Genomic DNA, 25,827 nt, shown 5'->3' with positions numbered 1-25,827 from the left:
TTGTGAGGCTTGGTTGCCTACACTAGAATGGAGAGATCCACATTCTGGGAGCAGCTGTGATCTGCATCAGCTAGGACTCCTTCTGTTACAAGGGATCAAAAACCATATCCACACTCTCTTAAGCAATAAAGGGAATTTATTGACTCAAGTATATTAAAATAATCCAGGGGCAAGCTGGCTTCAAGAACAGCTGGTTTTAGCAATCCCACTACTGGGCATATACCCAGAGAAAACCATAATTCAAAAAGACACATCCACCGCAATGTTCATTGGAGCCCTATTTACAATAGCCAGGTCATGGAAGCAACCTAAACGCCCACTGACAGACGAATGGATAAAGAAGATGTGGTACATATATACGATGGAATATTACTCAGCCATAAAAAGGAACGAAATTGGGTCATTTGCAGAGACGTGGATGGACTTAGAGACTGTTATACAGAGTGAAGTAAGTCAGAAAGAGAAAAACAAATATCGTATATTAACGCATGTATGTGGAATCTAGAAAAATGGTACAGATGAACCGGTTTGCAAGGCAGAAATAGAGACACAGATGTAGAGAACAAATGTATGGACACCAAGGGGGGAAAGTGGCGGGAGTGGGGTTGGGTGGTGGTGTGATGAATTGGGAGACTCGGATTGGCATGTATACAATAATATGTATAAAATAGATAACTAATAAGAACCTGCTGTATAAAAATTTTTTTTAACTTAAAAAAAATTTAAAAAAGAACAGCTGGGTTTGGGTCCTCCAGCAGAATCATCAAGGCCCAGTTTCTCAGTCCCACTTTCTCTGCGTTAACTCTCATGGTGGCAAGGTGGCTGCCCTGAGTTATGTCCTTCTTGGTTTGTGGCCAGAGGGGAAGAAAGAGTCTTGATTTTTGCTTGGACTAGTTTAGATCAGATGCCTGCCCCTGAAAGCTCCATGATGAGAGGGGCATGTAATACCCAAGTTGTCCTAGACCTGGAATTCACCCCTACACACACACGCACACACACACACACACTCCCATGTGTCCCGAGAGAGGTAAGGGGATGGATCTGATAAGAACTGTGACATGTCTGAGATTTTCTCCTACTTCAAATTCACAAGTTAGCCTGTCGCAATTTCATGAATGCTGAGAGAAGACACGAGACTCTGGGGTCAGAGACTATGTCGGGGTCGCCAAGAGCACCCCGAGGTCCAGTGATTCGATAGGAGGATTCACAGGTCCCCACATATAGTTGTGCTCACAGCTCTGAGCCATCACGGTGAAAGGAGACAAAGCAAAATCGACAAAGGGAAAGCGCACGGGGCGGGGGGGTGAAGTAGCAGGGAAACCAGGCTCAAGCTGCTGAGAGGCCCCTCCCAGAGGTCACACGGGACACCCTTAATTCCTCCAGCAGTGAGCTGTGACAAACACCTGGGCAATGTTGCCGGTTAGGGAAACTCTTGAGAGCCTGGCCCCAGGGTCTTCACTGGGGCTGATCCTGCAGGCAGCCTCTGTGTGGCGTGGACCAAAATTCCAGACTCTCCAAAGGAAAGCAGGCACCCAGCATGAATCACATCATTTGTACAAACAGTTTAGGCCCTGCACCATTCTTACCAACTCTGGGGATGGTGAAAACCCTCCTCAAATCCAAATTCCTATCCAACCACCAAAGCCAACCTTGGAAGCAGGCCTTTCTAGGGAGATTAGTCAGGCCTGTTATGTCAACTCTCCTGCACAGAGTCAAGGGGCTTTTCTTACAGCCTCGCAAGCAGCTTATGTTTCATCTTTGCATCATTTCCTCACATCCCTCAAGTCCCAGGGGCAATGCAAAGGTGGGCGCATGTGATGCTGTGCACGCAATGGGTTTGCATCAAAGCCAAAAAAAAAAACCCTGAACATAGGAAGCCCCAATCTTTTATAGTATCTGTGTAAACCTGACCAAGCTTTGCCTCAGAGGGAGACCTTATCTTTACAATATTGGACAGCAAACAATCCTGCCCTTCTGCTCTGGAGGGAGAGGTTATCTCTGTCTTCCAAGGGAGTTTGTTACAAACATCCTGGAAAAGATAGTCTAGAAAAAAATGTCAAGTCAATGCCTCTGCTCAGAAGATGTGCAGAAACACGAGAGACCCTTGGAGCGCTGTGCCCCAGCTCGAGCCCCTAGCAAAGTTAGCAATGGCATTAGAAGGAGGAGGGGTTGCTCCAGGGAGACACCAATAAGTGTTTACTCCAGGGGGCAAAATGATGTTTTACACATGAGTGATAACAACAGGATGTATCTATTAAGGTATTACTACATTCCAGACACTGTTCTAATGCTTTAGATGTTTTAACTCATTTAGTCCTTTATAAGTGACATAGTCTCCAGTAGGTAATGAACAGGTCCCAAATGGTTTCAGAATACTATGTATGTATGTATGTGAGTGGAGAGATCAAGCGATGGAGAGATAGAGCCAAAGAGAGAGAGAAAGACAGAGAAACACACACACACACACAGATCTGGAGCTATATCTATATATATATATATTTCTTTTTTTGAGAAGAGTTCAAACCAAGGACCTTTGTCAACAAAGTACAAAACCATTGGGTTTAAAATAATGAAAACTGCTGCTCTTAGCTAAATGTGTTTCCTTCCTTTTTTTTAAAAGAGAGCAGTTACGGGATGAGTTTCCACTGATTAATTCAATAGGATAATTACTTCTGAAAAAAAACTGTAAAGTAGGATAAAATCATATTTTTTAGCTTTCAGCAACTTTTGGCTATTTTTCTCTAATGCCCTGTCTTGTGTACTGTTTCCTTTCCAGGTAGGAAGAGGAAATGATGGGTGGTATGGTGGCGATGGTGGTGGTAGCAACTTGACCTCAATTAAGTTCAATTTCATCAGGCGGATGGAAGCGGTAAGAAGCCTTGTTTAGAGATCTCCTAGTGTGATAAGCTCTGTGGACCCAAGCACCCAGTGGCAACTATTTTTCTTAACAAAGCATCTTTTAAAAACTTTATGTTCTCCCCAGGGATGCACCCCATGTCTCCTGAAGCTGCCCCTTTGCAAAAGTTGCCCATTTATGTAGGTTATTTGCTAATGCCCTTTTCCTTTCATTCATTCAACAGATATTTATTGAGCACCTCCTATCTGCCCAGGCCTCTGCTTATCACTAGAGGTGCTGCAGGGGACAAAGCAAAGGCTCTGCATCATGCAGCTTTCATCCCAGCCGAAGGAGATGGAAAACCAGGGCCAGAACGAGGGTGAGGCGAGTGAGGCACTCTCTTTGGATGGAAAATGTAAGGGGGGCTCCCCCAAAACTTAGTAATCAAGATAAATTATACTTTGATGCCATATTTTAAAAATCTAAATCAATGCCAAAAATCCATGGTGAATGAGATATCAAAATTTAAATTTATAACATGGTATCAGTGGTGGGAAGTGCAAGGAAGAAATTAAATCAAGGTAGGGGGTAGCGTGATGGAGGAGACGTGCTCTTTTAGATGGAGAGGTCCGGGAAGATGGCTCCGAAGAGGGGACCAGGAGCCGAGTGATGCATCACTGAAGGAAGCTGGCCTGGCAAACATGGGGAAGAGTGTTCTGGAAAGGGAATAGCAAGGTGAGTGCCCAGAGGAGACGTACACCTGGAGAGGAGGATGCCCGTGAGGCTGGAACGGAGTGAGGGAAAGAAAAGAGAGTGACGTGAGCTGAAAGGAGTAGCCAGGGGCCACTTCATGTAAGGCCCATATAGTCCTGGAATATTTTTTTTTCGGCCGCACCGCGCGACCTGTGGGATCTCAGTTCCCCGACCAGGGATCAAACCCGCACCCCCTGCAGTGGAAGCTCGGAGTCTTAACCACTAGACCGCCAGGGAAGTCCCCCCTAGAATATTTTTAATATTTCACTAAAACTGCAAACAAAAAGTAATTTTCGTCCTGAGTTATCTCAGCAATCAGGTCCATTTTCTACTTTATTTTATTTTAACCGTCTTTGGTTTATCCTCCCAAGTGTAACCTTAAATGAGGCTGTGAAATTCTTGAAAAATCCTAGCACATAGTTGTTGGGTTTTTTTTTATGCTAACTCTTAAAATGAGTTACTCTGCATATCAACTTTTTCCAGACAGAATTTTTATTATTTTTTTATTTTTTTATTTTTGGCTGTGTTGGGTCTTCGTTGCTGCGCACGGGCTTTCTCTAGTTGCGGCGAGCGGGTGCTACTCTTCGTTGCGGTGCGCGGGCTTCTCATTGTGGTGGCTTCTCTTGTTGCGGAGCACGGGCTCCAGGCACGCGGGCTTCAGTAGTCGTGACTCGCGGGCTCTAGAGCGCAGGTTCAGAAGTTGTGGCGCACGGGCTTAATTGCTCCGCAACATGTGGGATCTTCCCGGACCAGGGCTCGAACCTGTGTCCCCTGTATTGGCAGGCGGATTCTTAACCACTGCGCCACCAGGGAAGTCCCTCCAGACAGAATTTAAAACTGCACCTCTGGAGAGCACATGGGCAGAGCTAACAGGAAATCAAACCCTCAACAGTTTAGAAGTCTGAAATATTTGGGAACTACAGTAACACGTAGTAGAAGCATTTAAAGTATTGGTTCTTAGCCTGGGCCTCGGGAAGCCATGAATGAAATACATACATGTATAAACTGTAGCAAAACTTCCTACGTGTTTATGGATATTTTTCTGCAGAATAAATCCAAAGTTTTCATCAAATTCTCCAACAGGTCCAATGACCCCAGGAAGGTTAAGGAATACTGATTTTGCTAGAGGGTAACGGTTTTCTCTTTCACAACTTCATTCCTCTCCTGACCTTCAAGTTCACAGTTTGATCCAAGGATCAAAGTTGTCACCAAGGATCCTCATAAGGGAATATCCTTTACTGGTTCATTCAACAAAGGCAGTGGGAAGAAGCAGCAGATAACGAACTTGCTTCCCAGTGCGGCTGGAAATGAAATGGCTCCAATCAAATAAAGCACGGAATACAATGCCTGACAGCTCTCAACACAAATTAGTTGCTACTGATGATAATAATCAACTCAGCTGTGTATAGTCTGCAACAAGAAGTACCTTAGAGACCAATACTCTAAAAAAAGAAACCAAGGAGGAAGAGAAAAAACATCCAGCTGCCTGAACTTTAATGCCCTCACAGTCATCACCACTGGGTGTCATCAGCAGCTTTGGGGGGAGAGGTCAAGGATCCTGGCATCTGTGGTTAGATGGGCCTCATTTGAGAAAGCCCCTCCCTCACCTCCTACTCCTTCTACTTCCTTGATGTGTGCCCCTGACCCAAGACACCTTGGACATCTGAGCCTCAGTTTTGTCTTTTGGGAAACAGAAGGCATTACACCCCCTACTAAGGTGGTGAGGACAGAAGGAAAGAATGTTTCCAAATCTCCCAGTGTAGGTAGAATCATGGTTTGATAAAGAGCAGCTATTTTTGTTTTTTCTGCCCCAAATGAATTCAGTGAGGGGTAGATTTACTTGTCAGAAAATAGCACTGGTTTGAGAGTCTGTCTAAAGATCCTTGGGTTTTTGCTATTCTCTGCCTGATTTTCTGTCCATTGCTGTAAGAGAAAACTAATCTTAGAACCCATTCCCAGCTCTCACTGACTAGCTGTCTGACCGTGGACGAGTGCTTCGATCTTTCCAGCCTTCTGTTTCCTCCCCTGGAAATGAGATTCTAGGTGTACTCATCAGTTTTAGGGGCTGCTTGTCACCCCTCTCTGAATGAGTCTGTACTTTCTTTTGGTTTATTGAGTACTGAATAGTGAGTGTGCCAAAGACTCTTCTAGGCGCTGAGGATGCAACAGGGAATAAATCAAAGTCCCTAGGGAGTTTACAATTCTTGTGATGGGCATAAAAATAAATCATAAGCCAGTGAGAGACCAGCTGATTAAAGGGTTTATTTTCTTTTAATTCCCATTAATTGCAGTAACAGATAACCCAATCTTATAGCCCTTGAAATTTTCGTATCCACATACACTTTATTTCCTGTTTCCAAGTGGGGAATATTTTGTTTTTTTGTTTCACTTTGGTCAACGTGGTAACATCCAATCATAAATGGTCGGCTTTACTCGCAGTGGATAAGCTTTCCCCTAATATTTATAATAATTAAAGGAACAAATGGAGAGATGGTCAAGAGCATGAAAGCAGACAATCATGGATTTTAACAGGGGTTTTGCAAGGGATTTGTGTTCTCATTATAGATATGATACAGCCTGTCTCTTGGAAAAGGCATGGAAACATCAGTGTATGTTTTATAACTATACCTGAGTCTGTTAATTATACCTCCTTTTTCCTTTATTTTTAATTTTTAATTTTTTTTATATACCTGCGTTTTAATAAGTAAAATATTTTTGCCTGGGCTTCAGGATGCTGTGAATGAAATGCATACATGTACAAACTGTGTGCACTATTTCATATGTATAAAATATACATGGCAGTATCAGAAAGTTTCAGGCCTTAGAGAATCTTACTCCCCCATAATCTTATATAATATCACTTCAAAGGATTTGTTGTGAGTGCTTAGGTCACAACTGACGCTCAGTAAAAAGATACGTTCTCTTTTTGAACACATGAACGTTAATTGAAATAACAGATCCATCCATATTCATCACTAATTGCACGAATAAAATGCAGCACTTCCCTCCACGTGCTCCCCAGCCTAGGGATGTCTGCCCAGAGTCAGGCTGGGGTGGGACGAGGCCCAAAAGCCGCGGGTGCTCCTGAGTCACGCCCACCCGCGCCGCCCCCCCGGACCCCGCCCCCGGACGGTGGGGAAGCGATTACGCGGGTGCAGCAGAAAGCCAGCGCCCACCCGAAAGACAAAGGGACGGGCTGCCGCGGTGGAGTGGAAGAACGCTCCGCACCCTGCTTGGCACGCGAGGCCCAGTAAGCACTTTGCAGCAGCTCCCGCCGCGGGGTCACGCCCAGCGCCTAGCGACACTCTCCATGGCAACCAGGGCTGGGCAAAAGCCCCGCCCCGCCCCACCCCACCCCATCCCACCCCATCCCACCCCGTCGCGTTGCGACGGGCGTTTTGCGTCACTGCGGCGCGCCGGAAGTGACTGCTACAGTCGCTAGGCAGCCCGGAAGTTGCGGCTGTGGGGGATTACTTTGGACTCTGACTCCCAGCTTGCGATGGGTTGCGACGGGGGAACAATTCCCAAGAGGCATGAACTGGTGAAGGGGCCGAAGAAGGTTGAGAAGGTCAGTGAAATGGGCCCAGTGGGGCCCGGGGGTAGTGGGGCACGCGGACGCCCCCAGGGAGCGAAAGGGGGTGGGAGGGGGAGCCAGCGGGTTTCCACACGCAACTGTGCTCATTTATCCCTTTCAGAGAACTCAAGATTAACCACAGTATTAATAACGGACCTTTATTGAGTGCGTGCTGTTGTTATTCACCCGGCAGTACGCGTAATATGGGGTATCTCATGTAATTCCCAAAACAGCTCTACGGGTACATACTGTCAAAAGACATGGAAATTGAGGCTCAGGAAGAGAAAGTTGCAAAGCTAGTAAGTGGCAGAACCAGGATTTGAAGTCTGTCTGCTGCTAGTAACAATGATACAAATGGCTGCTGTTTGTTGAGTTTTGTACATAGTAACTTCGTTTTCTCAGTGAGGTCTTCTCAAACCGTTACCTATGAGACCAGGTCCTCCTCTTTTTTTTTTTTTTTTTTTCCTGCTGCGCTGCGAGGCATGTGGGATTTTAGTTCCCCGACCAGGGATGGAACCCGTGCCCCCTGCAGTGGAAGCGCGGAGCCCTAAGCACTAGACCGCGAGGGAAGTCCCCCAGGTTCTCCTCTTAAAAACTATCTAACAACCATGTACACTGCTTCCAGGTTGATTAATGTTGATCTCAGAGGATGGTAAGCTCCTGGTGGCAAAGCCTGCACCTTTTCTCCCCTCTACAACTAGCACAGCTCCTGGTGCAGTAAATATAGTGGATAAATGAATGAGTGGATAATCCCTAATTCTCACCAGTAATTCGGCAAATTATGTATTATAATTTCCATGCTGCTAACAGGGAAATTGAGTCAGTGACGTGACCAAGATCATGCAACTGGTAGGTAATGAAGCCAGGATTCCCATCCAGTTATTCAGGATTTCAAAGTTAGCACTAGTAATAATTTTTTAATAATAGAAGGTGTGTAAAGCACCTAATACAAGTGGCTGGCACATTGTGGATGGTCCATATGAGTCTCCATTCAGCAGCCAGAGAAGTCTTTTTTAAAGATAAATTCCACATATCAACTGTATTTAAACCACTCCAGTGGCTTCCCATTGTATTAAGAAAAAGAATCCCACAAGACCCTGTGTGGTCAGACAGGGTCTGATGTAATTACCTCACCTTCAGGCCTTCTCCAGCCCTTTCATTCTGTTCCAGCTACACAGGCCTTGTTCCTCAACCTGGAGTATAATTTCCTCAACCTGATAGGTTCTTCACTGAGATAGTCATATATCATTTGGGTTTTTTTTTTTTTTAACATCAATCAGTTCTTTACTCAAATGTTATCTCAGTCCACTGTAGCCAAAATACATCTCACTTCTGATCACTCTATCCTCTTCTGCTGCTGTATTTTTCTTTCTTTTAAAAAAAAAATTTTATTTATTTATTATTTATTTATTTTGGCTGCACCGGGTCTTAGTTGCAGCATGTGGACTCTTAGTTGCGGCATGCATGCGGGATCTAGTTCCCTGACCAGGGATCGAACCCGGGCCCCCTGTATGGGGAGCGTGGAGTCTTACCCACTGGACCACCAGGGAAGTCCCTACTTTTCTTTATAGTGCTTATCACTATATTTGTTCTTGTCTATTTCCTATATGGACAGGGTCCTTGTACGTCTTATTTCTGTGATCCCTATGATGTGTCTGCCACACAGTAGACACACAACAAATATGTGGAATTTGAGAATGAATGAACACCCAGGAGGATGGAGCGTACCCTCTAATCATACCTACATGTGCAGAGATTAATGCTGGGTAGTTACCACTTGTGTGCGAGAGCTTTTACCCAAAGAGTATTCAGCTCAGTTTTGTTAACTTGTGCCCAGAGCTGAAGAAGTAGCTTAATGAAAGACTTGGCAAAGAATAGGTGTCAGAAGGGGATAGAAAAGAAAAAAGGGTGATCTGAAACAACTAGAGTGCCCAGGCAGGATGGATTTTTATTATCCTTATTCACTCAACAAATAATTATTAAGTGCTTACCGTATACACCATTCTAGGCCCTGAGGATGCAGCAGGAAACAGAGTCCAGCCCTTGTAGAGCTTACATTTTCAAATAGGTAAATAATAACATTTTTTGATCATTCATATGGTATGTTGGGTCTGACCCAAAACATTACTCAAATTTGAGACCTTGCCGTGAAAAGAGTGACCCTAGAAAAAATGTTTTCAGAAGTTTTGGGGGGACCAATTTTTAAATTCCCAGGCAAGGAGTAATCTAGAAAGTAGATCCTAAACTTGCTGAACGTGGCTTTTTATTTTTTTTATTTTTTATTTTTTTAAATTGATTTTTTGTTAGCTGCGTTGGGTCTTCGTTGCTGTGCGCAGGCTTTCTCTAGTTGCGGTGAGCGGTGAGCGGGGGCTACTCTTCGTTGCGGTGCGCGGGTTTCTCATTCCGGTGACTTCTCTAGTTGCGGAGCATGGACTCTAGAGCGCAGGCTCAGTAGTTGTGGTGCACAGGCCTAGTTGCCCCGTGGCACGTGGGATCTTCCTGGACCAGGGATCGAACCCGTGTCTCCTGCATTGGCAGGCGGATTCTTAACGATTGTGCCACCAGTGAAGTCCCCTGCCTGGCTTTTTATCCTAGCTCCTTTGTCTGCTTGCCTGTTTGTGACCTTGACATGTAACTTAACTTCTTGGTATGTCAGTTTTCTCAACTACAAAGGTAAAAATCCTAACGCAGAAGGTTTTATGAGGGCTAAAGGGCAAGTCACTGAAACTGCTTAGCACAGTGCCTGGCACACAGTAAACACTTAAGTAGTTGTTCCTGCAAAAATTAAATTTAAGGGAATTAAAAATTTTTTCTTCCTGTTTTCTTTCAAATGTGCCATCCTGTTACATTATTCAGGTTTGACATTTTAGGAAGAGGAAAGAGTGGGACATGGAATATTAAATAGGTGAAAATATCATTTGAGGGCTATGGAAGGTCTCAGATCTGGATCTTTATACTGTGGATAATGGCCTGATATGCCACATAGTGAGCAGTTGGCAAAAAACACTTCTGTTAAATTGCTGATTTTATAAAGAATTATACAGTCTTTGTGCTGACCTGTTTTTTTTAAAAAAATGCCTATCTTCTCAATTCTTTGTCCTTAAATTCTGCTACAACTTTGGAGCCTTTCCCATTGTTAGGAATTAACCTGTACTGCTTGATTTTTCTGTATGGCCTTCCTAACTTACTGTTAAGATACAGATATTAATATGTAACTAGCATAAGCAATATAATGACTTGATGTAAACTGTTTCTTTGTACATGTCATGTATAGAGAGGCCTTTATTTGACATAGTGTCGGTTACTTGTGACTTTTTAAATCCCGACTTCGTGTGTCACTATCTTTGATTTAAAAAACAAAAATCGTGGGACTTCCCTGGTGGTGCACTGGTTAAGACTCCGCACTCCCAATGCAGGGATCCTGGGTTCAATCCCTGGTCAAGGAACTAGATCCCACGTGCATGCCGCAACTAAGGGTTCGCATGCCACAACTAAGGAGCCGGTGAGCTACAACTAAGACCCGGCACAACCAAATAAATAAATAAATAAATATTTTAAAAACAAAGAAACAAAAAAATTGTCACAGTGTGGCATTACTGAATAAGCCTTTATATGTGGAACTGTAGACCATGTGTCTTTCAGAGGTGAAAATTAATTGACAGGATTTTTTTTTCTTTTCTCAGGTTGACAAGGATGCTGAGTTAGTGGCCCAGTGGAACTATTGTACTCTAAGTCAAGAAATATTAAGACGACCAATAGTTGCCTGTGAACTTGGCAGGTATGGTTCCTTTACTTAACGGAGACGAGTTTTTATTAAATGATCTTAAAAAGAATTTTAATGTATAAATGCTGTTCTTGATTCATCAAATGTGAATGATCTCCAGCAAATTTGTGAAGCCTGGGTTATCATTCTCTGTCTCAAAACATACTTCTGCACTTTTCTATTCAGTTTGGTTTATTTAATCCATGGGTTGAAAACTCAGGGGCCATTAGGAGTTAAGTTATAAAGATAAATGCATGAAGGACCCATGTGGGGTCAGTAGGGAACGGTGAGGACTGGGGGAAACTGGAGAGTTCATGTCCTGTCTAAGGGGTAGCTGCAGGAGTTCCCTGGTAGTCCAGTGGTTAGGACTGACTCCGTGCTCTCACTGCCGAGGGCCCAGGTTCAATCCCTGGTTGGAGAACTAAGGTCCCACAAGTTGTGCTGCACGGCTGGCAAAAAAGGCAAATTACGGGGTAGCTGCTCTTCAGTTCCAGCCTGCTGTTACAGTTCAAGAATGTAGACTGAGTCCAGAACATTTTTCTGATTTTTTTTTCTTTCTTTTTTTCAGGGGAAGTTGAAAATGTGTACTTTTTTTAAAAAATTTATTTATTTATTTATTTATTTTTGGCTGTGTTGGGTCTTCGTTTCTGTGCGCGGGCTCTCTCCATCTGCGGCGAGCGGGGGCCACTCTTCATCGCGGTGCGCTGGCCTCTCACCGTCGCGGCCTCTCCCGTTGCGGAGCACAGGCTCCAGATGCGCAGGCTCAGTAATTGTGGCTCACGGGCCTAGTTGCTCTGCGGCATGTGGGATCTTCCCAGACCAGGGCTCGAACCTGTGTCCCCTGCATTGGCAGGCAAATTCTCAACCACTGCACCACCAGGGAAGCCTGAAAATGTGTACTTTTATATTAAATCTCCCAATTTAGAAAAAGCCTTGATCAGGTCACATTCAGTCCTCAGGCTGCCAGTTTGTAGCCTTTTATTTAAACTAGTTTCTTTCTTTGTATGCTTTGGAAATGGTTGGTACAGGATTAAATTTACTTTTTTTTTAGGAGTGCAGGGCATTTCTATTATCAGACGTAAATGACTTTGGATTGTACTCAGTTTAGTCTTCTTCCTTTGGGTGAAGGTTGATTATTGCCAGAATGTTTTGACTAATCTTTATTGTTGCAGACTTTACAACAAAGATGCCATCATTGAGTTTCTATTGGACAAGTCTTCCGAAAAGGCTCTTGGGAAGGCAGCCTCTCACATTAAAAGCATTAAGGTAAGACAGGTGATTCGGAAGTGCTCCGGGGGTTTCAGTGGTTAGGGTTTTATTTTATAGAATTCATGTACATTTTAGACTGAATTTGGAAATTTGGAATTCCAGTCCCACCCAGCCACCTAATAAAGGTGTGATTTGGGGCAGGTCACTTGAAGTTCAAACCAGAAGTCCCCACACCCGTATTTCCTGGATTATAAATCTGTTGTGAGTTCATATGAGTGAAAGAACTTCAAAACTGTAGTATACAAGTTTCAAAACTTCGAAACTTGTATATTGTGCTGTATAAATGTTGGGAAGCATTATTTTTATAGTTAAAACTCAGCCACTCGAATTTTGGTTTGGAAGACACTTTTATAGAATTAGAGATTTTTATAGGTAGATAACTATTCAATCATTGTGGTTATCTCCTGCTGATTAGAGGTTCTGAAAGTTCTTTCATAAAAGTGGAAAAACAAGTTTTTTAGTAAAGGAAGTTTGTTGAGAGGACAGAATCTTTCAAATCTGGTCAGTGGGAGAAAAATCAAAGTAGTGAAGAATTTGAGAACCACCAAGCTTGACAGGTGAAAACACTCACTGTGTATGACATGTTGAGGCCTCATGGCTAGTCAGTGGGGCGCTTAAACTAGATCCAGAGCCCCTGACTCCCAGGCTAAGGCTTTGAGTTTTTTCCTCCTTCTTTTTCTTTTTAAATTTTTTTAATTGTTATAATAGGCTTTTTGTTTGAGTTCTTGGGGTAATGTTTATTTCAGACAAATTAGTAATTCTGAGATATAGCTGTTGGTGGTGCTGTAGAGGTAACCACGCTGATTGTCGTCATCGTTTCCTTGGGAAGAGAACTCATTTCTCAAAAACCCATAGTAGCATAATTATCTCAAAAATGTGATTATCACTGAAATTAACTTATACAAGTCTATACTTAAAACACAATATATAATGTATGTGGTGAACTTTTAATTTTAATGCAAAAATTTTTTTTCCAAGAAATCACAACTGTAAAGACAAAAGGATTCACATAAAACAATGCAAAGGTTATTATTACTGCAGTTAATAGTCCACAGATACTCTGAGCAGAGAACTTGATGAACACACAAGCAGGAAGCCGACCCCGTGTGTGGTGGCTTTTTCCTTTCAAGGTGCTCAGCTGCTCTCTGGAGTGTTGAAATCAAATGGTGCAGTTAAATATGAAGAAATGCTTCAAATGCTAAAGTGGGGCTGTTAAGTCACTCCTTGTAAAACTGAATTTTGAAAACCGGAACGCCTGGATCTTGGAGTATGACAGTAATCTCTGGCTAATATTCTGCCTTGGATTCATTAGACCATGGCCTCACAGATTTTACCGTCTATTTAGCTGTTAAATAAGCGTGGCTTGTCAGTGATATGAACAGCCTCAGTGAGGCTTCATCAGCCAGGAAAGAAAGTGTTTCTTTCTGGATGAAACTAATACAAAGCTTTCTTCTCTTAGTGGGGTAAATTTTCATGTCTGAAGTTACTTTGCCTTATATAGCAAAATGCTTGTAAAATAGAAATTAATTATTTGCTAGACAGTGCATTTAAAAAATTTTGTTTTCTATCACAACTTATGGTTTAATTTTATATCCATGTTAATTGATGTTAAAGGAAAGTAGAAAAAGAGGTTTGGACGGGAAGGGACTAGAATAACAATTAAGGCTAAAGATGATCCATTTGTCAAAGGAACTCTTAAAATATTCATGTTTTTTTCACAGAATGTGACAGAACTGAGGCTTTCTGATAACCCCGCCTGGGAAGGAGATAAAGGAAACACTAAAGGTGACAAACACGATGACCTCCAGCGGGCACGTTTCATCTGCCCCGTTGTGGGCTTGGAGATGAATGGCCGACACAGGTCAGTAATGGATGTGGGCAGATGACGTGGAGTGTGGGTGAGTGATCCCAGTGCTGTTAGGATCTGTGCCAAAGCTTAATAATCACACGGATTTCCTTAAGGCGTCTTTTGGTTTGGGTAGTGCACAAGACCATGTTCATTCCCTACCAGCCACGTGTAACATGGCCTCTTTGTTGTCTGCAGCTTTCTATTCTTGAGGTTAGGAGAGCCTAAAGTAAAGAGGGAGTTTAAAAATTTGTCTTGTGACACTTAAGAGACTTGAGTTGAGTTCTTTGGTCTTCTCCTATGGGAAAGAAAGTAAAGGACAGATATTTTCCATCAAACAAATCCCATTTCCTTACAATTGCTAAAAACTCTGCAGTGGAAAACGATCTTACAGAACGTGTGGTTGATCGGTCAGTGAAAGGCCCGGTTGATGAGGATAACTTGCTTTGAATTTGTAGCTAACAGGTCCTCTGGCTAGAGCACCAGAAATCTTAAGCTTGAGATGTATATAGCAAATGCAAGTAAGCAAGTATATTTCCCCCTTAAAAAATATGAATGTCGAGTGGATTAGTAGGGTGCCTTTTTATAGGATGTCTCACTTTGCCAAAGCTTTAAACTTTTTTCCCACCATTTAGAAATACCTTTAGTAGCTGGTAGTCCATACTGTCATCTGGAATCTTCCATCTAACATATTACGTGTTGAAAGGAAATCATTTAGGCCTCTCTTAAAGTTTACCGTTTAGTGGTGATCCTGTGAGGTGATGGGTATGATAATGAGCTTGACTGTGAAGATCGTCTTACGATTTCTACATAGAGCAGATCATCAAGTTGTACACCTTCAATATATACAATTCCTGTTTGTCAATTATACCCAAATAAGGCTGAAAAAAGCCTTTCATTTCATGCCCAAATGAAAGGCTAAAGTTCACAAGAGAAATATTCTGGGGAATGAGATTCATGTACCTAACCTTGTCCTACTTGTGTGTGTGTGTGTGTACGTACACATTATTTTGAGGTGAAAGTCCTAACATTCACAATCTTTTTAAAGTGTATGTTTCAGTGGCGTTTAGTACATTCTCAGTGTTGTGCAACCATCACCTCCATCTAGTTCCGAAACATTTTCATCACCCCAAAGTAAAACCCCCTACCCATTAAGCAGTCCCTTCCCATGCCCCCTCCCCCCAGCCCCTAGCAGCAAACAATCTGCTTTCTGTCCAGTGGGTTTACCTAGTCTGAATATTTCATATAAATAGAATCACACAATATGTGACCTTTTGTATCTGGCTCCCCACTTCTTTTTAAGAAAACCATGGTTCACCCCCAAAAGAGGAACTTAGCAGAAACAGACTCAACTCTGGCGTCTTGAGCAGGGGTTACCTCTAGCCTGTTGCTCCGATTGTGGCTTCCCCTAGTTTTTTCCCTTTCATTTGCTGGTTAATCTCTTCTCCTTTTTCTCTTCTCAGTTAATTGAGCTTTGCCTGTTTTGGCTTTGCCCGCTTGCTGTTAATAGGGCCTCCACACTAGAAAATTGATTTTGGGGTTAGTTTGTATATTTAATAACATTTGTATAATAAAGATTTAAGTGTATAGAAAAATAGAAATAGGTTATTGGTATAATAAAAACATTTAGCCTTTGTTTAAAGAAAAACCATTTCCTAAATCACTAATACTTAGTAAGCATTCATAAAGCAGGGTTTTTTTTTAGTCCTAAACATTTAATGAATATTAGTACGATGTTATTAATTTGGTTTTCGTTAGAGCAATCTGCATCTGCTATAATCCCTGAGATTAAAAGTTTCTGTGGAGAAATTGGAGAAAGTTTCTATGGTGAAAAGTTTGGAGAAAGTTTCTATGGTGGCATTTTTTAGAGGAACATAAGAAGTAAATGTGAGGGACTTCCCTGGTGGTCCAGTGGCTAAGACTCCACGCTCCCAATGCAGGGGGCCCGGGTTTGATCCCTGGTTGGGGAACTAGATCCCACATGCTGCACTGAAGACTTCGCATGCCGCAGTGAAGATCCCACATGCTGCGACTAAGACCCAGCACAGCCAAATAAATAAATAAATAAATAAGTAAGTAAATTAAAAATAAGTAAATTGTGAAAGTGCTTTTTGCACCTTTGCGGCATCCTAGCCTCCAGTGACAGCACTGTTAGCTGTTCGGTGTCTAACGCCTTCTACAGACCTCTGCAACACCAACACAGACAACACACTTCCCTGCACCTCTGCAAGAGAGATACAGATAGACACGTATGCTTCCCACCGGCACGGAATCATATTACACATATTTTGTAACCTTATTTTTTTCTACTTCTCTGTCTAATTTAAACATTTTCTTGGCCATACATAACACTTATTCTTTTCCTTATTCCTTATTCTTTTTTTTTTTTTTTAGTTTATTTGGTTGCGTCAAGTCTTAGTTGCGGCAGGCGGGCTCCTTAGTTGCAACTCGCCGGCTCCTTAGTTGCAGCACGTGGGCTCTTAGTTGCGGCAGGCAGGGTCCTCAGTTGTGGCTCGCGGGCTCCCCAGCTGTGGCACGCAAACTCCTAGTTGCAGCATCATGTGGGATCCAGTTCCCGGACCAGGGATCGAACCCGGGGCCCCTGCCTTGGGAGTATGGAGTCGTAACCACTGCGCCACCAGGGAAGTCCCACCTTATTCTTTTTAATAGCTGTATAAGAGTTCATATTTATTTAACCAGTCCTCTGTTGATGGGCATTTAGGTGGCTTCCTCTTCTTCCTTGCTGTACTGCACAGCTTCATAAATACATACTTGTGCATGTGCACACTTGTGGGCATGATTCTGTAGGAGAAAGTCTGCAGAGTGATGCTTTACCTGATACTACTGCCAATTGTCCCCCTGAAATGTTGTACCGTGTTGTACCCACACATCAACAAACGTGCCTGTTTCCTCAGACAGTTTCCAACTGGATACCTTCAGACTCTTTCATTATTGCCTGATAGGTAAAACACTGTATGTCTTTGTTTGAAATGCATTTCTGTAATTAACAGTAGGGGTTAAGCATCTTTTATGTGCTTTGGCCATTTATATTTCTCTTGTCAACTGCATGTTAATGCCCTTTGCCCATTTTTCTATATTGTGTACTGTTGCTTTTAAAGATCTCTTTGAATATTCATAAACTCTGAACCTCATATGTGTTTAAAATATTATCTCCCTGAGTTCCTATTCTGTCTTTTGACTTTTTGTGGTGTTTTTTAAAAATGCCTCTATTTATTTTTATTGATAGAGTCTTTTTTCCAAAGGATTATTGCAAGGGGGTAGGAGTGGAACTTTGGCCTATGTTTGTGGTTTTAATTTCAACACACAAGTTTCTCCTCTCTCTGAAAAGTAGAGCTTTTCCTAAGTGACTAAGAAAACTTTCCTAAGCTGAAATGGCCTAAATTGAAGAAGCAGTTACCCTTAAGACACATCTTGCTAGCAGATGCACAAAATAAATAGGGATAAAGCACAGATGGTCATGGGCACAGTTCAAAGCTATGGCAGCTTGACACTGAGATCTTGAGTGTAGTTCCTCTAGAAGGAGCTTGGGGTGCAAGCTACCTGTACAACAGCGCGCTGCAAAACAAATGCTGAATGCCAGTTTTTAGTTTTTGCCATTTTTCATAGAAGCAGAAATCCATTTTGGATTTCTTTCCGTTAGCGAAAATAGGTACTAATGTAGGTCTTTCGTAAAAATGAAGTGGCGTAAAGCAAACTTTCAGAAAGCGGGGTGTGTGTGTGTGTGTTTTAAGTACTTTATTTATTTAGAACACACTGATTTTTTTTTTCTTAATGGAATTAAATATAACCATTTTTTTCTTAGTGGTTCTTGGCCTTTGTGTAAACAGAACAAATGTTAATTGATAACATGGGTAATAATTTTTAAATTGTTATTTAAGTCATTCTCCCTGTTGGATTATTTCTCCAGGTTTTGTTTCCTGCGGGGCTGTGGTTGCGTGTTTTCTGAACGAGCCCTGAAAGAGATAAAAACAGAAGTTTGTCACACGGTGAGTTGTTGACATGCATCATTTGTTCCTTCCCAGTAGCTGAAGAAATCAGATGGTTTGGGGTCCCCCCTCCATGTGTCATTTCAGCATCTTTCAATTCTTTCTGAAACATGGATCTAATTAGTTGCTTCTCTGCTTAAAACCTTTCTACTCCTGTCCTTGCCGGAAGTAGAGACTCAGACCACCTCTTGTGACGTGTCCCTGCCCGCCTGTCCTCTCCTGTGCCATCGTCCACCGTGACCTGCCAGCGGGAGGGGTCCTGCTCGCCGAACCTTAGTTCCGGAGCCATTGCTTTCTGTGTGAACCTTGTCGCTCAGTCTCTTTCCCTGCTCCCTGGGCACCTTATTATCCCACTGATCTCACCACAGTGTAATTGCTAGTTAGGTGGTGCTTTCCCTGCTGGACCATGAGGGTTTCTTCTTCTAACTCTTTTTTTTTTTTTTTTAAGACTTTATTTTTTTTTTTGAGCAGCTTTAGGTGCACAGCAAAATTAAGAGGAAAGTAAGGGGTTTCCCCTGTACCCTCACACGTGCCTCCCCCATTATCAGCATCCCCCCGAGAGCGGTGTACTCGTTCCAGGTAGTGAGCCTACGTTGACACCCCATCATCACCCACATCCCCTTTACATTAGGGTTCACTCGTGGGGCTGTACATTCTGTGGGCTTGGACAAGTGTATAATGACGTGTATCCATCATTATAGCCTCACATGTTGTATCTTCGCTGCCCTCGTGATCCCCTGTGCTCCGCCTGTGAGTGTTTGAGAGCGAGGGCAAAGCTCGTCCACCTCTTCACCCCGCCGGCCTTGTTCTCCCCGGGGCAGGTCGCACGTCCTCAGTAGACGCCCCCGGGGGTGAGCAAACCCATCACGTGAGGGCGCGCCTGCCCAGCTCACGTGAGGGAGGTGCGGAGGACTTCGCCCTCACGGGGTTGCTGCTGCAGCCCAGGACATCTGTGTCTGGGTGTTCTGCTGGTCTGTGGAGAGCCTGGCATTTACTTTAATGTCATGGACACCGGTGACTCCTGGCTGCACTTTCACCCACATTAATTCTGCTTGGATTTCCTTAGGCGTCCGGTACTGTTTATCCCTGTTGTGAATTATTCTTTGATCCAGTAGCTATCGTGGAACCGCTGTCATGGGCCAGCCCCGTCCTAGGCATGTGGGGTGGCGTACATTGTAGATAAGATTGATCCAGTCCCTGCCTTCATGGAACCCGCATTCCAGGTGGAGAGAGAGACACTCAGGTAACCGAGCAAGGCAGGACCGATTGTGACAGCTGCCAGGAAGGAAATGCAGCGGGTGAGGTACCGGAGGGAGAGAGGCCTCCTCAGTGGTGGTCAGCAGAGGCGCCTCTGGAGGTTTGAGCTAAGACCTGAGGGTGAGCAGGAGCCAGCCAAGCAAGGTCTGAGCCAAAGCTCAGAAGTGACGGAGGACTTCGCTAGTTGAAGGAACAGAAAGTGCAGTGGAGGGTGGGGACGGGAGAGAAGTAGATGAGGTCGAGGGTCAGGCAGGGGCCACCTTCTGTAGGGCCCAGGTGGCCGCGCTGGGGCTTGTGGGTTTTACCCTAAGACCGGTGGGAAGCTGGGGGCAGCTTTCGGCCAGGCCGGATGTACTTTAGTTTCAGAATGATTTCTCTGTAAAGAAGTCAGACGTGGAGGAGGATACGCTCAAATGTGATTCCATTTATTTGAGACTCAAAGACAGACAAAAGGTGATTGGTAGTGAAGAAGTCAGGGAGGGGCGTGGAGTTGTTTCCAGTTTGGGGTGATTACGGATCAAGCCATCATAGAATTTGGAATCTGTCTCATGAAGCTTTTGCCAAAAACAGAGAAATTCAAAGAATGCATTCAGGAATTGATTCATGTCATTTATTGTCCAGTATTTATTATGTCTCCTGTGTTCAAGACGATGTTACAGATGTTCCCAGGGAGGATAGGACCTGAGGGAATCAGTCCCTGTGCTCAAGGAGACTGCAGTCGTGCAAGAATCAGGTTACATGAAAAATCATATTCTGCTTTGTTTTTTGAGGCCAGTTGCCAAGTGGATGTAAGGATGTTACTGGAGTTGAAGGGCCAGAGAACTTTCTGGCTGTGCTGGTGAGAAATGGCTTTATGGGAGGAGACATTTGTTCTAGGCCTTGAAGGCAGAGCATGTTCTCACGGGTCAGGCTTTCCCAGAGAGTGGGACACGGCTGCTGGCGTAGGTGAGCTGGTGTGAGGGGTCCACAGACAGGACCCCAGACGTCCCTGTGAGACATTGCACAGCAGGACGGTAGCTCCCATTCTGGCACACCTTCTGCCCGTGTGCCTGCCTGCCTTGCGGAGAAAGTCTCCATTTGGTCCTGGGATAGTTTTAATGCATCTCACTGAGCTCCCAAGAGAGAGCGCACCTTAACGCTCAGAGCTTTGGCAGGCAGGGCCTCGAGAGACTTGTTTGTGTTCTCTGCAGTTTTATGCTTTCTTTACATTTATGGCAAGGGGTACTATTTCTATACATATGGTATGAATATAAAGTCAACATTTAAGGTAAATTTAAGTAAAAACAATGGGTAGATTTAAAGAAAAATATTAAGATACTGACGGTACCTTAGGCAGGGGAACGCCTGAAGTTTGAGAGACGCCCTTGTTGGTGATGGTGGGTGAGCTGTGGGCAGAGGGAATGCGTGGGAGAGGAGAGCAGCCGTCACACTCAGGGGAGGAAGTGCCGGGGCAGCCTGTGAAGGTGGGGCCTCAAGGTGTAGTCCTGCCCCAGCCGCTCAGGAGCAGGGAGAGGCCAGAGATGTGAGTCAGACTGGTGGCGGAAACTCTGAGTGCCAGGCAGAGGAGCAGCTCCGGGGGCGTGCAGCGCGCGGCCCCTGGTGCCTTTGCAGCAGCAGAGTGCCTTGGGAGCAGCGGTGTGTAGGTCTGTGCAGTATGGGCAGAGGGAAAAGGCCAAACAAGAGCAAGAATCTGACAGCAGGTGAGGAAAAGGAGCCTGAGAGAGAAGTCTTGTGAAGGAGGGGGAGCTCAGCTGGCCTGGGCTTCCTGCGAGCAGGAAAGGAACCTCGCTCGCATTTGCTCTGTGTCCAAGTGCGTGTGTGTTTTCACAAATAGTGCGTGAGGCGTTGTCTGAGTGTTAGACACATTCGCAGGTACACTCAGGAAGTTTACTTGAAAGAATATAAATATGAGAAGGTGGGAAGTGAAGCTGAAATTTATTAAAGCAGCCAAATGTCCTGGATCAGTGGTTCCCAACCCAGGCTGCACTGCAGAATCACCACAGTGGTTTGCTAAGTTCCCACTCCCCACCTCAGACCCCACGTGAGAATCTTCAGGGTTAATGTGGAGCCCGCGTGGAGTTCCACTTTTATATAAGCTCCCAGAATAATTCTAAGGGGCAGGCAGGTTTGGGGGACTCAGGGATCGAAAGCAGTCAGGCTTCTTTCCCCGACCCACAGGGATAACTGTCTCTTAGATTGGTATGCAGTTGTCCTCTTCATTGGCTGACCTCAGACATCCATAACCATCTTGACAGACTTGCAGCAGAATAGGAGTGTCTGCTCACAGCTCTGCAGAGAAGTTGATTTTATTTCATGGAAATGCAACATTTACAAGGGAACTCTGAAATCATTTTGTTGGTGTCTGGGAACAAAGTGCTAGTAAACTTCTCAAAGTCTACGTAGAGCACTTCAAGGGAAAGGAAGGAAGTAGGAGGAAAGGGGAAGCAACTGCATCAGGATTGCACAAGAAGCCGAGACCAGATAAGGACCGGACACCGGCTCCTCCAGTCTCCTAATGGGGGCTGCCAGGGCTGTTGAGACCACCTGCCGTCAAGACAGGACCCTGGCTGGAATCCAGGAACACCTCAGGGACAAAATTCTCTTAAAAATAAATCTGTTGTCAGAAGAGTAATATTTTACTCTTTTCCCTTGTATAATCGCCTTAAAAATTGCCTTTGCATACGTAGCTAGATTGAATACTCTGCGTATTAGTTTGCTAGGGCTGCCATAACAAGGTACCACAAACTGGGTGACGTCACAGAAGTTTATCTTCTCACAGTTCTGGAGGCCAGAAGTCTGCAGTCGCAGCGCTGGCTGGGTTGGCTCTTGCTGAGGGCAGTGGGGGAGGATCTGTTGCAGACCTGTCTCCCTGAGCTGTCGACGGCCGCTTCTCCCTGTGTCTGTTCACGGTCCTCCCTCTGTGGAGTTTGTCCCCGTGTCCAAATTTCCCCTTTTTATAAGGACACCAGTCGGGTTGGATTAGGGCCCACACTAGTGACTGCACCTTAACTAATTGCATCTGCAGAAGGTGACATTCTAACATACTGGGGATTAGGACCTCAACGTTTGCCGGAGTGGGGGAAGCATAATTCCACTGATAACACTATACAATGTAGAAAATCAGAGCATGGGACAGTCAGCCAGTGGCACACTTGAGTGGGAGTCATTCATTCGGGCACTCCCACGACCGACATCGAGAGCCTGATACATACCAGTTTCGGTTCACACACCAGCACGGGCTGGCTTGGGAGCATAAACCACTTCATGTCTCTGGGCTTCAGATTCTAGTATGTAAAACAAAGGAATTGTAGTAAAGTCTTGGACGCTTTCCTTTTAGACCCAAATGCCAAACAATGACTTTTTTTTTTTTAATTAATTAATTTATTTTTGGCTATGTTGGGTCTTCGTTTCTGTGCGAGGGCTTTCTCTAGTTGCGGCAAGTGGGGGCCACTCTTCATCGCAGTGCGCGGGCCTCTCACTATCGCGGCCTCTCTTGTTGCGGAGCACAGGCTCCAGACGCGCAGGCTCAGTAGTTGTGGCTCACGGGCCTAGTTGCTCCGCGGCATGTGGGATCTTCCCAGACCAGGGCTCGAACCCGTGTCCCCTGCATTAGCAGGCAGATTCTCAACCACTGCGCCACCAGGGAAGCCCCACAATGACATTTTTAAATGAAGAAAAAAATCAAATGACAAATTCGTATACTGTCGTTAGGAATCAAGCTCGTACTTCTAAGTTCAAGTCTCTAAAGTTTAGTGATACTAAGTATATCAGTCAAGGTTGGCTACGTCCTGTAACAAACAGCCCCCCAATTCCAGTGGCTGATACGGTGAGAGCTCCTGGTTAGGCAGCTTTCTTTTAAGGGAAACTCAAGGACTCAGGCTTCTTCTGTCCTGTAGGTCTGACCTCCTCTGGTGTTTAGAGTATTCTCCATTCGGTTGGCTGATGGGGACAGAGAAGGAAGCATCTAGCTTAGGAGGTTTTTATGGGCCAGGCCTACTTAATGCTTCTGCTCACATTCCATTGGCCAGAACTCAGTCACGTGACCACAGCTACATGCAGGAGCCTGGGGATTGTAGTCCAGCTGGACGCCCAGGAAGAAGAGGTGAACAGGAGCCACGTCTGCCAAACTAGCAAAAGGAAGAGTGTTGGCGCAGTTTCAGGAGCTGTAGTGCATCGTGAAAATGTGAACGATGGAAGATAAGGCCACAGTGTCAAAGTCTAAAGCAAATATTTTCATGTTTTAGGTAATGTCTGAAATTTAGAGGAACCAGCATCATAAGAACAGTGTCAGGGACTTCCCTGGCGGTCTAGTGGTTAAGACTCCGCGCTTCCACTGCAAGGGGCACGGGTTCAATCCCTGGTCAGGGAACTAAGATCCTGCATGCTGCGCAGCACGGCCAAAGGAAAAAAAAAAAAAGGAAGACACCTTCCCTTGGAAACAGAAAGGAATAAACAAGTAAACAAACACGATCGAATGTGATATTTAAAAAAAAAAAACGAATAGTGTCAGGAGCCTCCGTGATACCAAGGGTGTGCACATTCTCTGCTTCTCCCTGTGTAGTTCCATCGACTTCTGGCTTTTCAGGTCACTAGAAGAGACTCCAGGGTTTGAAGTAGGTCTGGTTCTGTGTCTAAAACACATGGTGTGCACCCTTGATTTCAGTAAACAGAGTCCAAAGAGACGTAGTTGCTAGGTTTCTTTGTTTTCACTGTCACAAAGCACTAGCCGAAAAATTAGTTGTATTCCCCACTGTCTTCTTCCCTTCTTGTAATAAGAAGAAGCACACTGGAGTAATCACAGGTTGCAAAATAAATGATGTGTTGTTACTCAAAACATGGTCCATGGTCCTGCAAATATTGACACCGCCTGGGGTTTTTTTTAATTTTTGTTTTTTAAGAAATGCAGGCTCCCAGGCCCCTCCCCAGACCTGCAGAATCAGAAACCGAATTTTAACAAGAGCCCCAGGGCATTTGTACGCACAGTAAAGCTTGAGAAGCTGATCTGGGTGTTAGAGGTGTGGGCAGCAGTATTTGACTTGCTAGCCTTCTGGCTTCGTTTATTTAGGCTTTGTGACGGGTGAGTGTGGTGTGGGGATGTTTTAAGGTCAGAAGTGAAACAAAAATTTACACTCGTATACCTTTTTTTTGTTTGTTTGTTTTGAGTACTTATCATGGAGGGTTTGGAGTGGAAAGGGGAGAAAATAGGTTAAGGAAGGGGGTCTCTTCAAAAGCGGTTGGCAAATTCTGCTTTTCGGGCCCAGCCTCCTTCAGGCTTTTCCTTTCTACTGTCTTTATGGTCTTTGTGAATATTAAGCCTCAAGAAATCATATACAGCACAGGCAGCCGTAAACTTCTACATGAAAGAAAAATACAATAGAAAAATTGAACAGTAGACTTGCATGTTAGCAAGAAGGTTCTGTTCCCCAGAAAGTTAGAGAAATCATCTCAAGATCCCTGTTAACCTCAAGATTGCCTTTAAGTTGCAGTCTGTAGCAATGTATTTCAGACGTGTTTTACATATGATTTAATTTTGTTCTTTTACTTTATGAGTGAGTACAGTCAGAGGCTGAGTCAGGGTAGAGAGAGCAGCGGCTTCGTGCTGGTTCTGATGCCCACAGAGGCTGCTGCTTTACCTTGGCGTCCCTGGCCTGTCCCCTGACGCTGCACTGAAACCCAGCTTGTGCTTCCCTGAACCTCATGCTGCTTCATTCCACCGTGCCTTTAAGTTATTTTATTATTTTTATTTTATCTCACTGTTACTGAAAGGATTCATTGAGGTGACTTCTTCCATTATAATGTTTGAGCCCTCTGAGGGCAGGTGTATGTTTGAATTTGGGTTCTATGAGTTGACGTTGAAATGAGATGAAGGAAGGCTCATCTTTTAAGTAACTTGAAAAGATTTAAGCTTCTCTTTTATTTTTTATTTTATTTAATTTAAAAAATGTAACGGGGTATGCACTTACTTACAAATGAGTTGTGATGAAACGTAAGGGACATGATTGTGGTGAACCTGAGCTTTCAGAACAGCCAGTGGGAACATGGCCATGAGCTGTGTGTCTGCCTGTGAGCGGGGAGGCTGCCCCGAGCTGTCTGGGGCTCTCACACCCTCCTCTGGCGGTCTTAACCCTCTACTGTGTGTTCTCCCTGGGATTACGTATCTTTGGGGGAGAAATATTTGTTTAAACAGAGATTTTAATATGCCGTGGTTAGCTCGGGTTTGATTTGTGGGCTGTGCTTTCAGAGCCTCTTTTCCTTCTATGTAGTTTTCATGCTTTTCAAGGGCTGTCTTCATTGAGTGGATTTCATTTCATTTCTCTGTTTGGGAAGCGTCAGTTAGTTCACTGAGGGGTTATACTTCGCCCTTGAATTATACATTTATTTCTTTAGTGTCCTCTCCTGTGGTTCCTGCTTTTCCTTTATTTTAGTTGTTTTAAGTTGTGCTATTTAATAGTTGTATATTTCCAGCCTTGTATGACACCGTGAGCTCTTTTTTAGAAAGAGACTATATTAAAAGTCCTCGAC

The 25,827-nt window shown here is 44.2% G+C and overlaps 1 protein-coding gene across 2 annotated transcripts in view; it reads left to right on the top strand.

Moving 5' to 3' along the window:
* The first annotated feature begins 6,980 nt into the window (after positions 1 to 6,980).
* Positions 6,981 to 25,827, top strand: part of RTF2 (replication termination factor 2) — a 41,570-nt gene continuing 22,723 nt past the window's right edge. Inside the window, exons 1-5 of one of the 2 annotated variants that reach the window (XM_036826156.1) lie at positions 6,981 to 7,157; positions 10,847 to 10,941; positions 12,099 to 12,192; positions 13,917 to 14,056; positions 17,970 to 18,048. In XM_036826156.1, the coding sequence (XP_036682051.1) occupies positions 7,089 to 7,157; positions 10,847 to 10,941; positions 12,099 to 12,192; positions 13,917 to 14,056; positions 17,970 to 18,048 (477 nt within the window). In that variant the 5' untranslated portion in view covers positions 6,981 to 7,088. The remainder of the gene's footprint in view (positions 7,158 to 10,846; positions 10,942 to 12,098; positions 12,193 to 13,916; positions 14,057 to 17,969; positions 18,049 to 25,827) is intronic. The other variant, XM_036826158.1, reaches the window with a different exon arrangement.

The sequence above is a fragment of the Balaenoptera musculus genome, chromosome 15 (genome assembly GCF_009873245.2).
Source record: "Balaenoptera musculus isolate JJ_BM4_2016_0621 chromosome 15, mBalMus1.pri.v3, whole genome shotgun sequence".
In the NCBI taxonomy this organism is placed as follows: Eukaryota; Metazoa; Chordata; class Mammalia; order Artiodactyla; family Balaenopteridae; genus Balaenoptera; species Balaenoptera musculus.
This window is presented reverse-complemented; position numbering and strand designations above follow the sequence as displayed.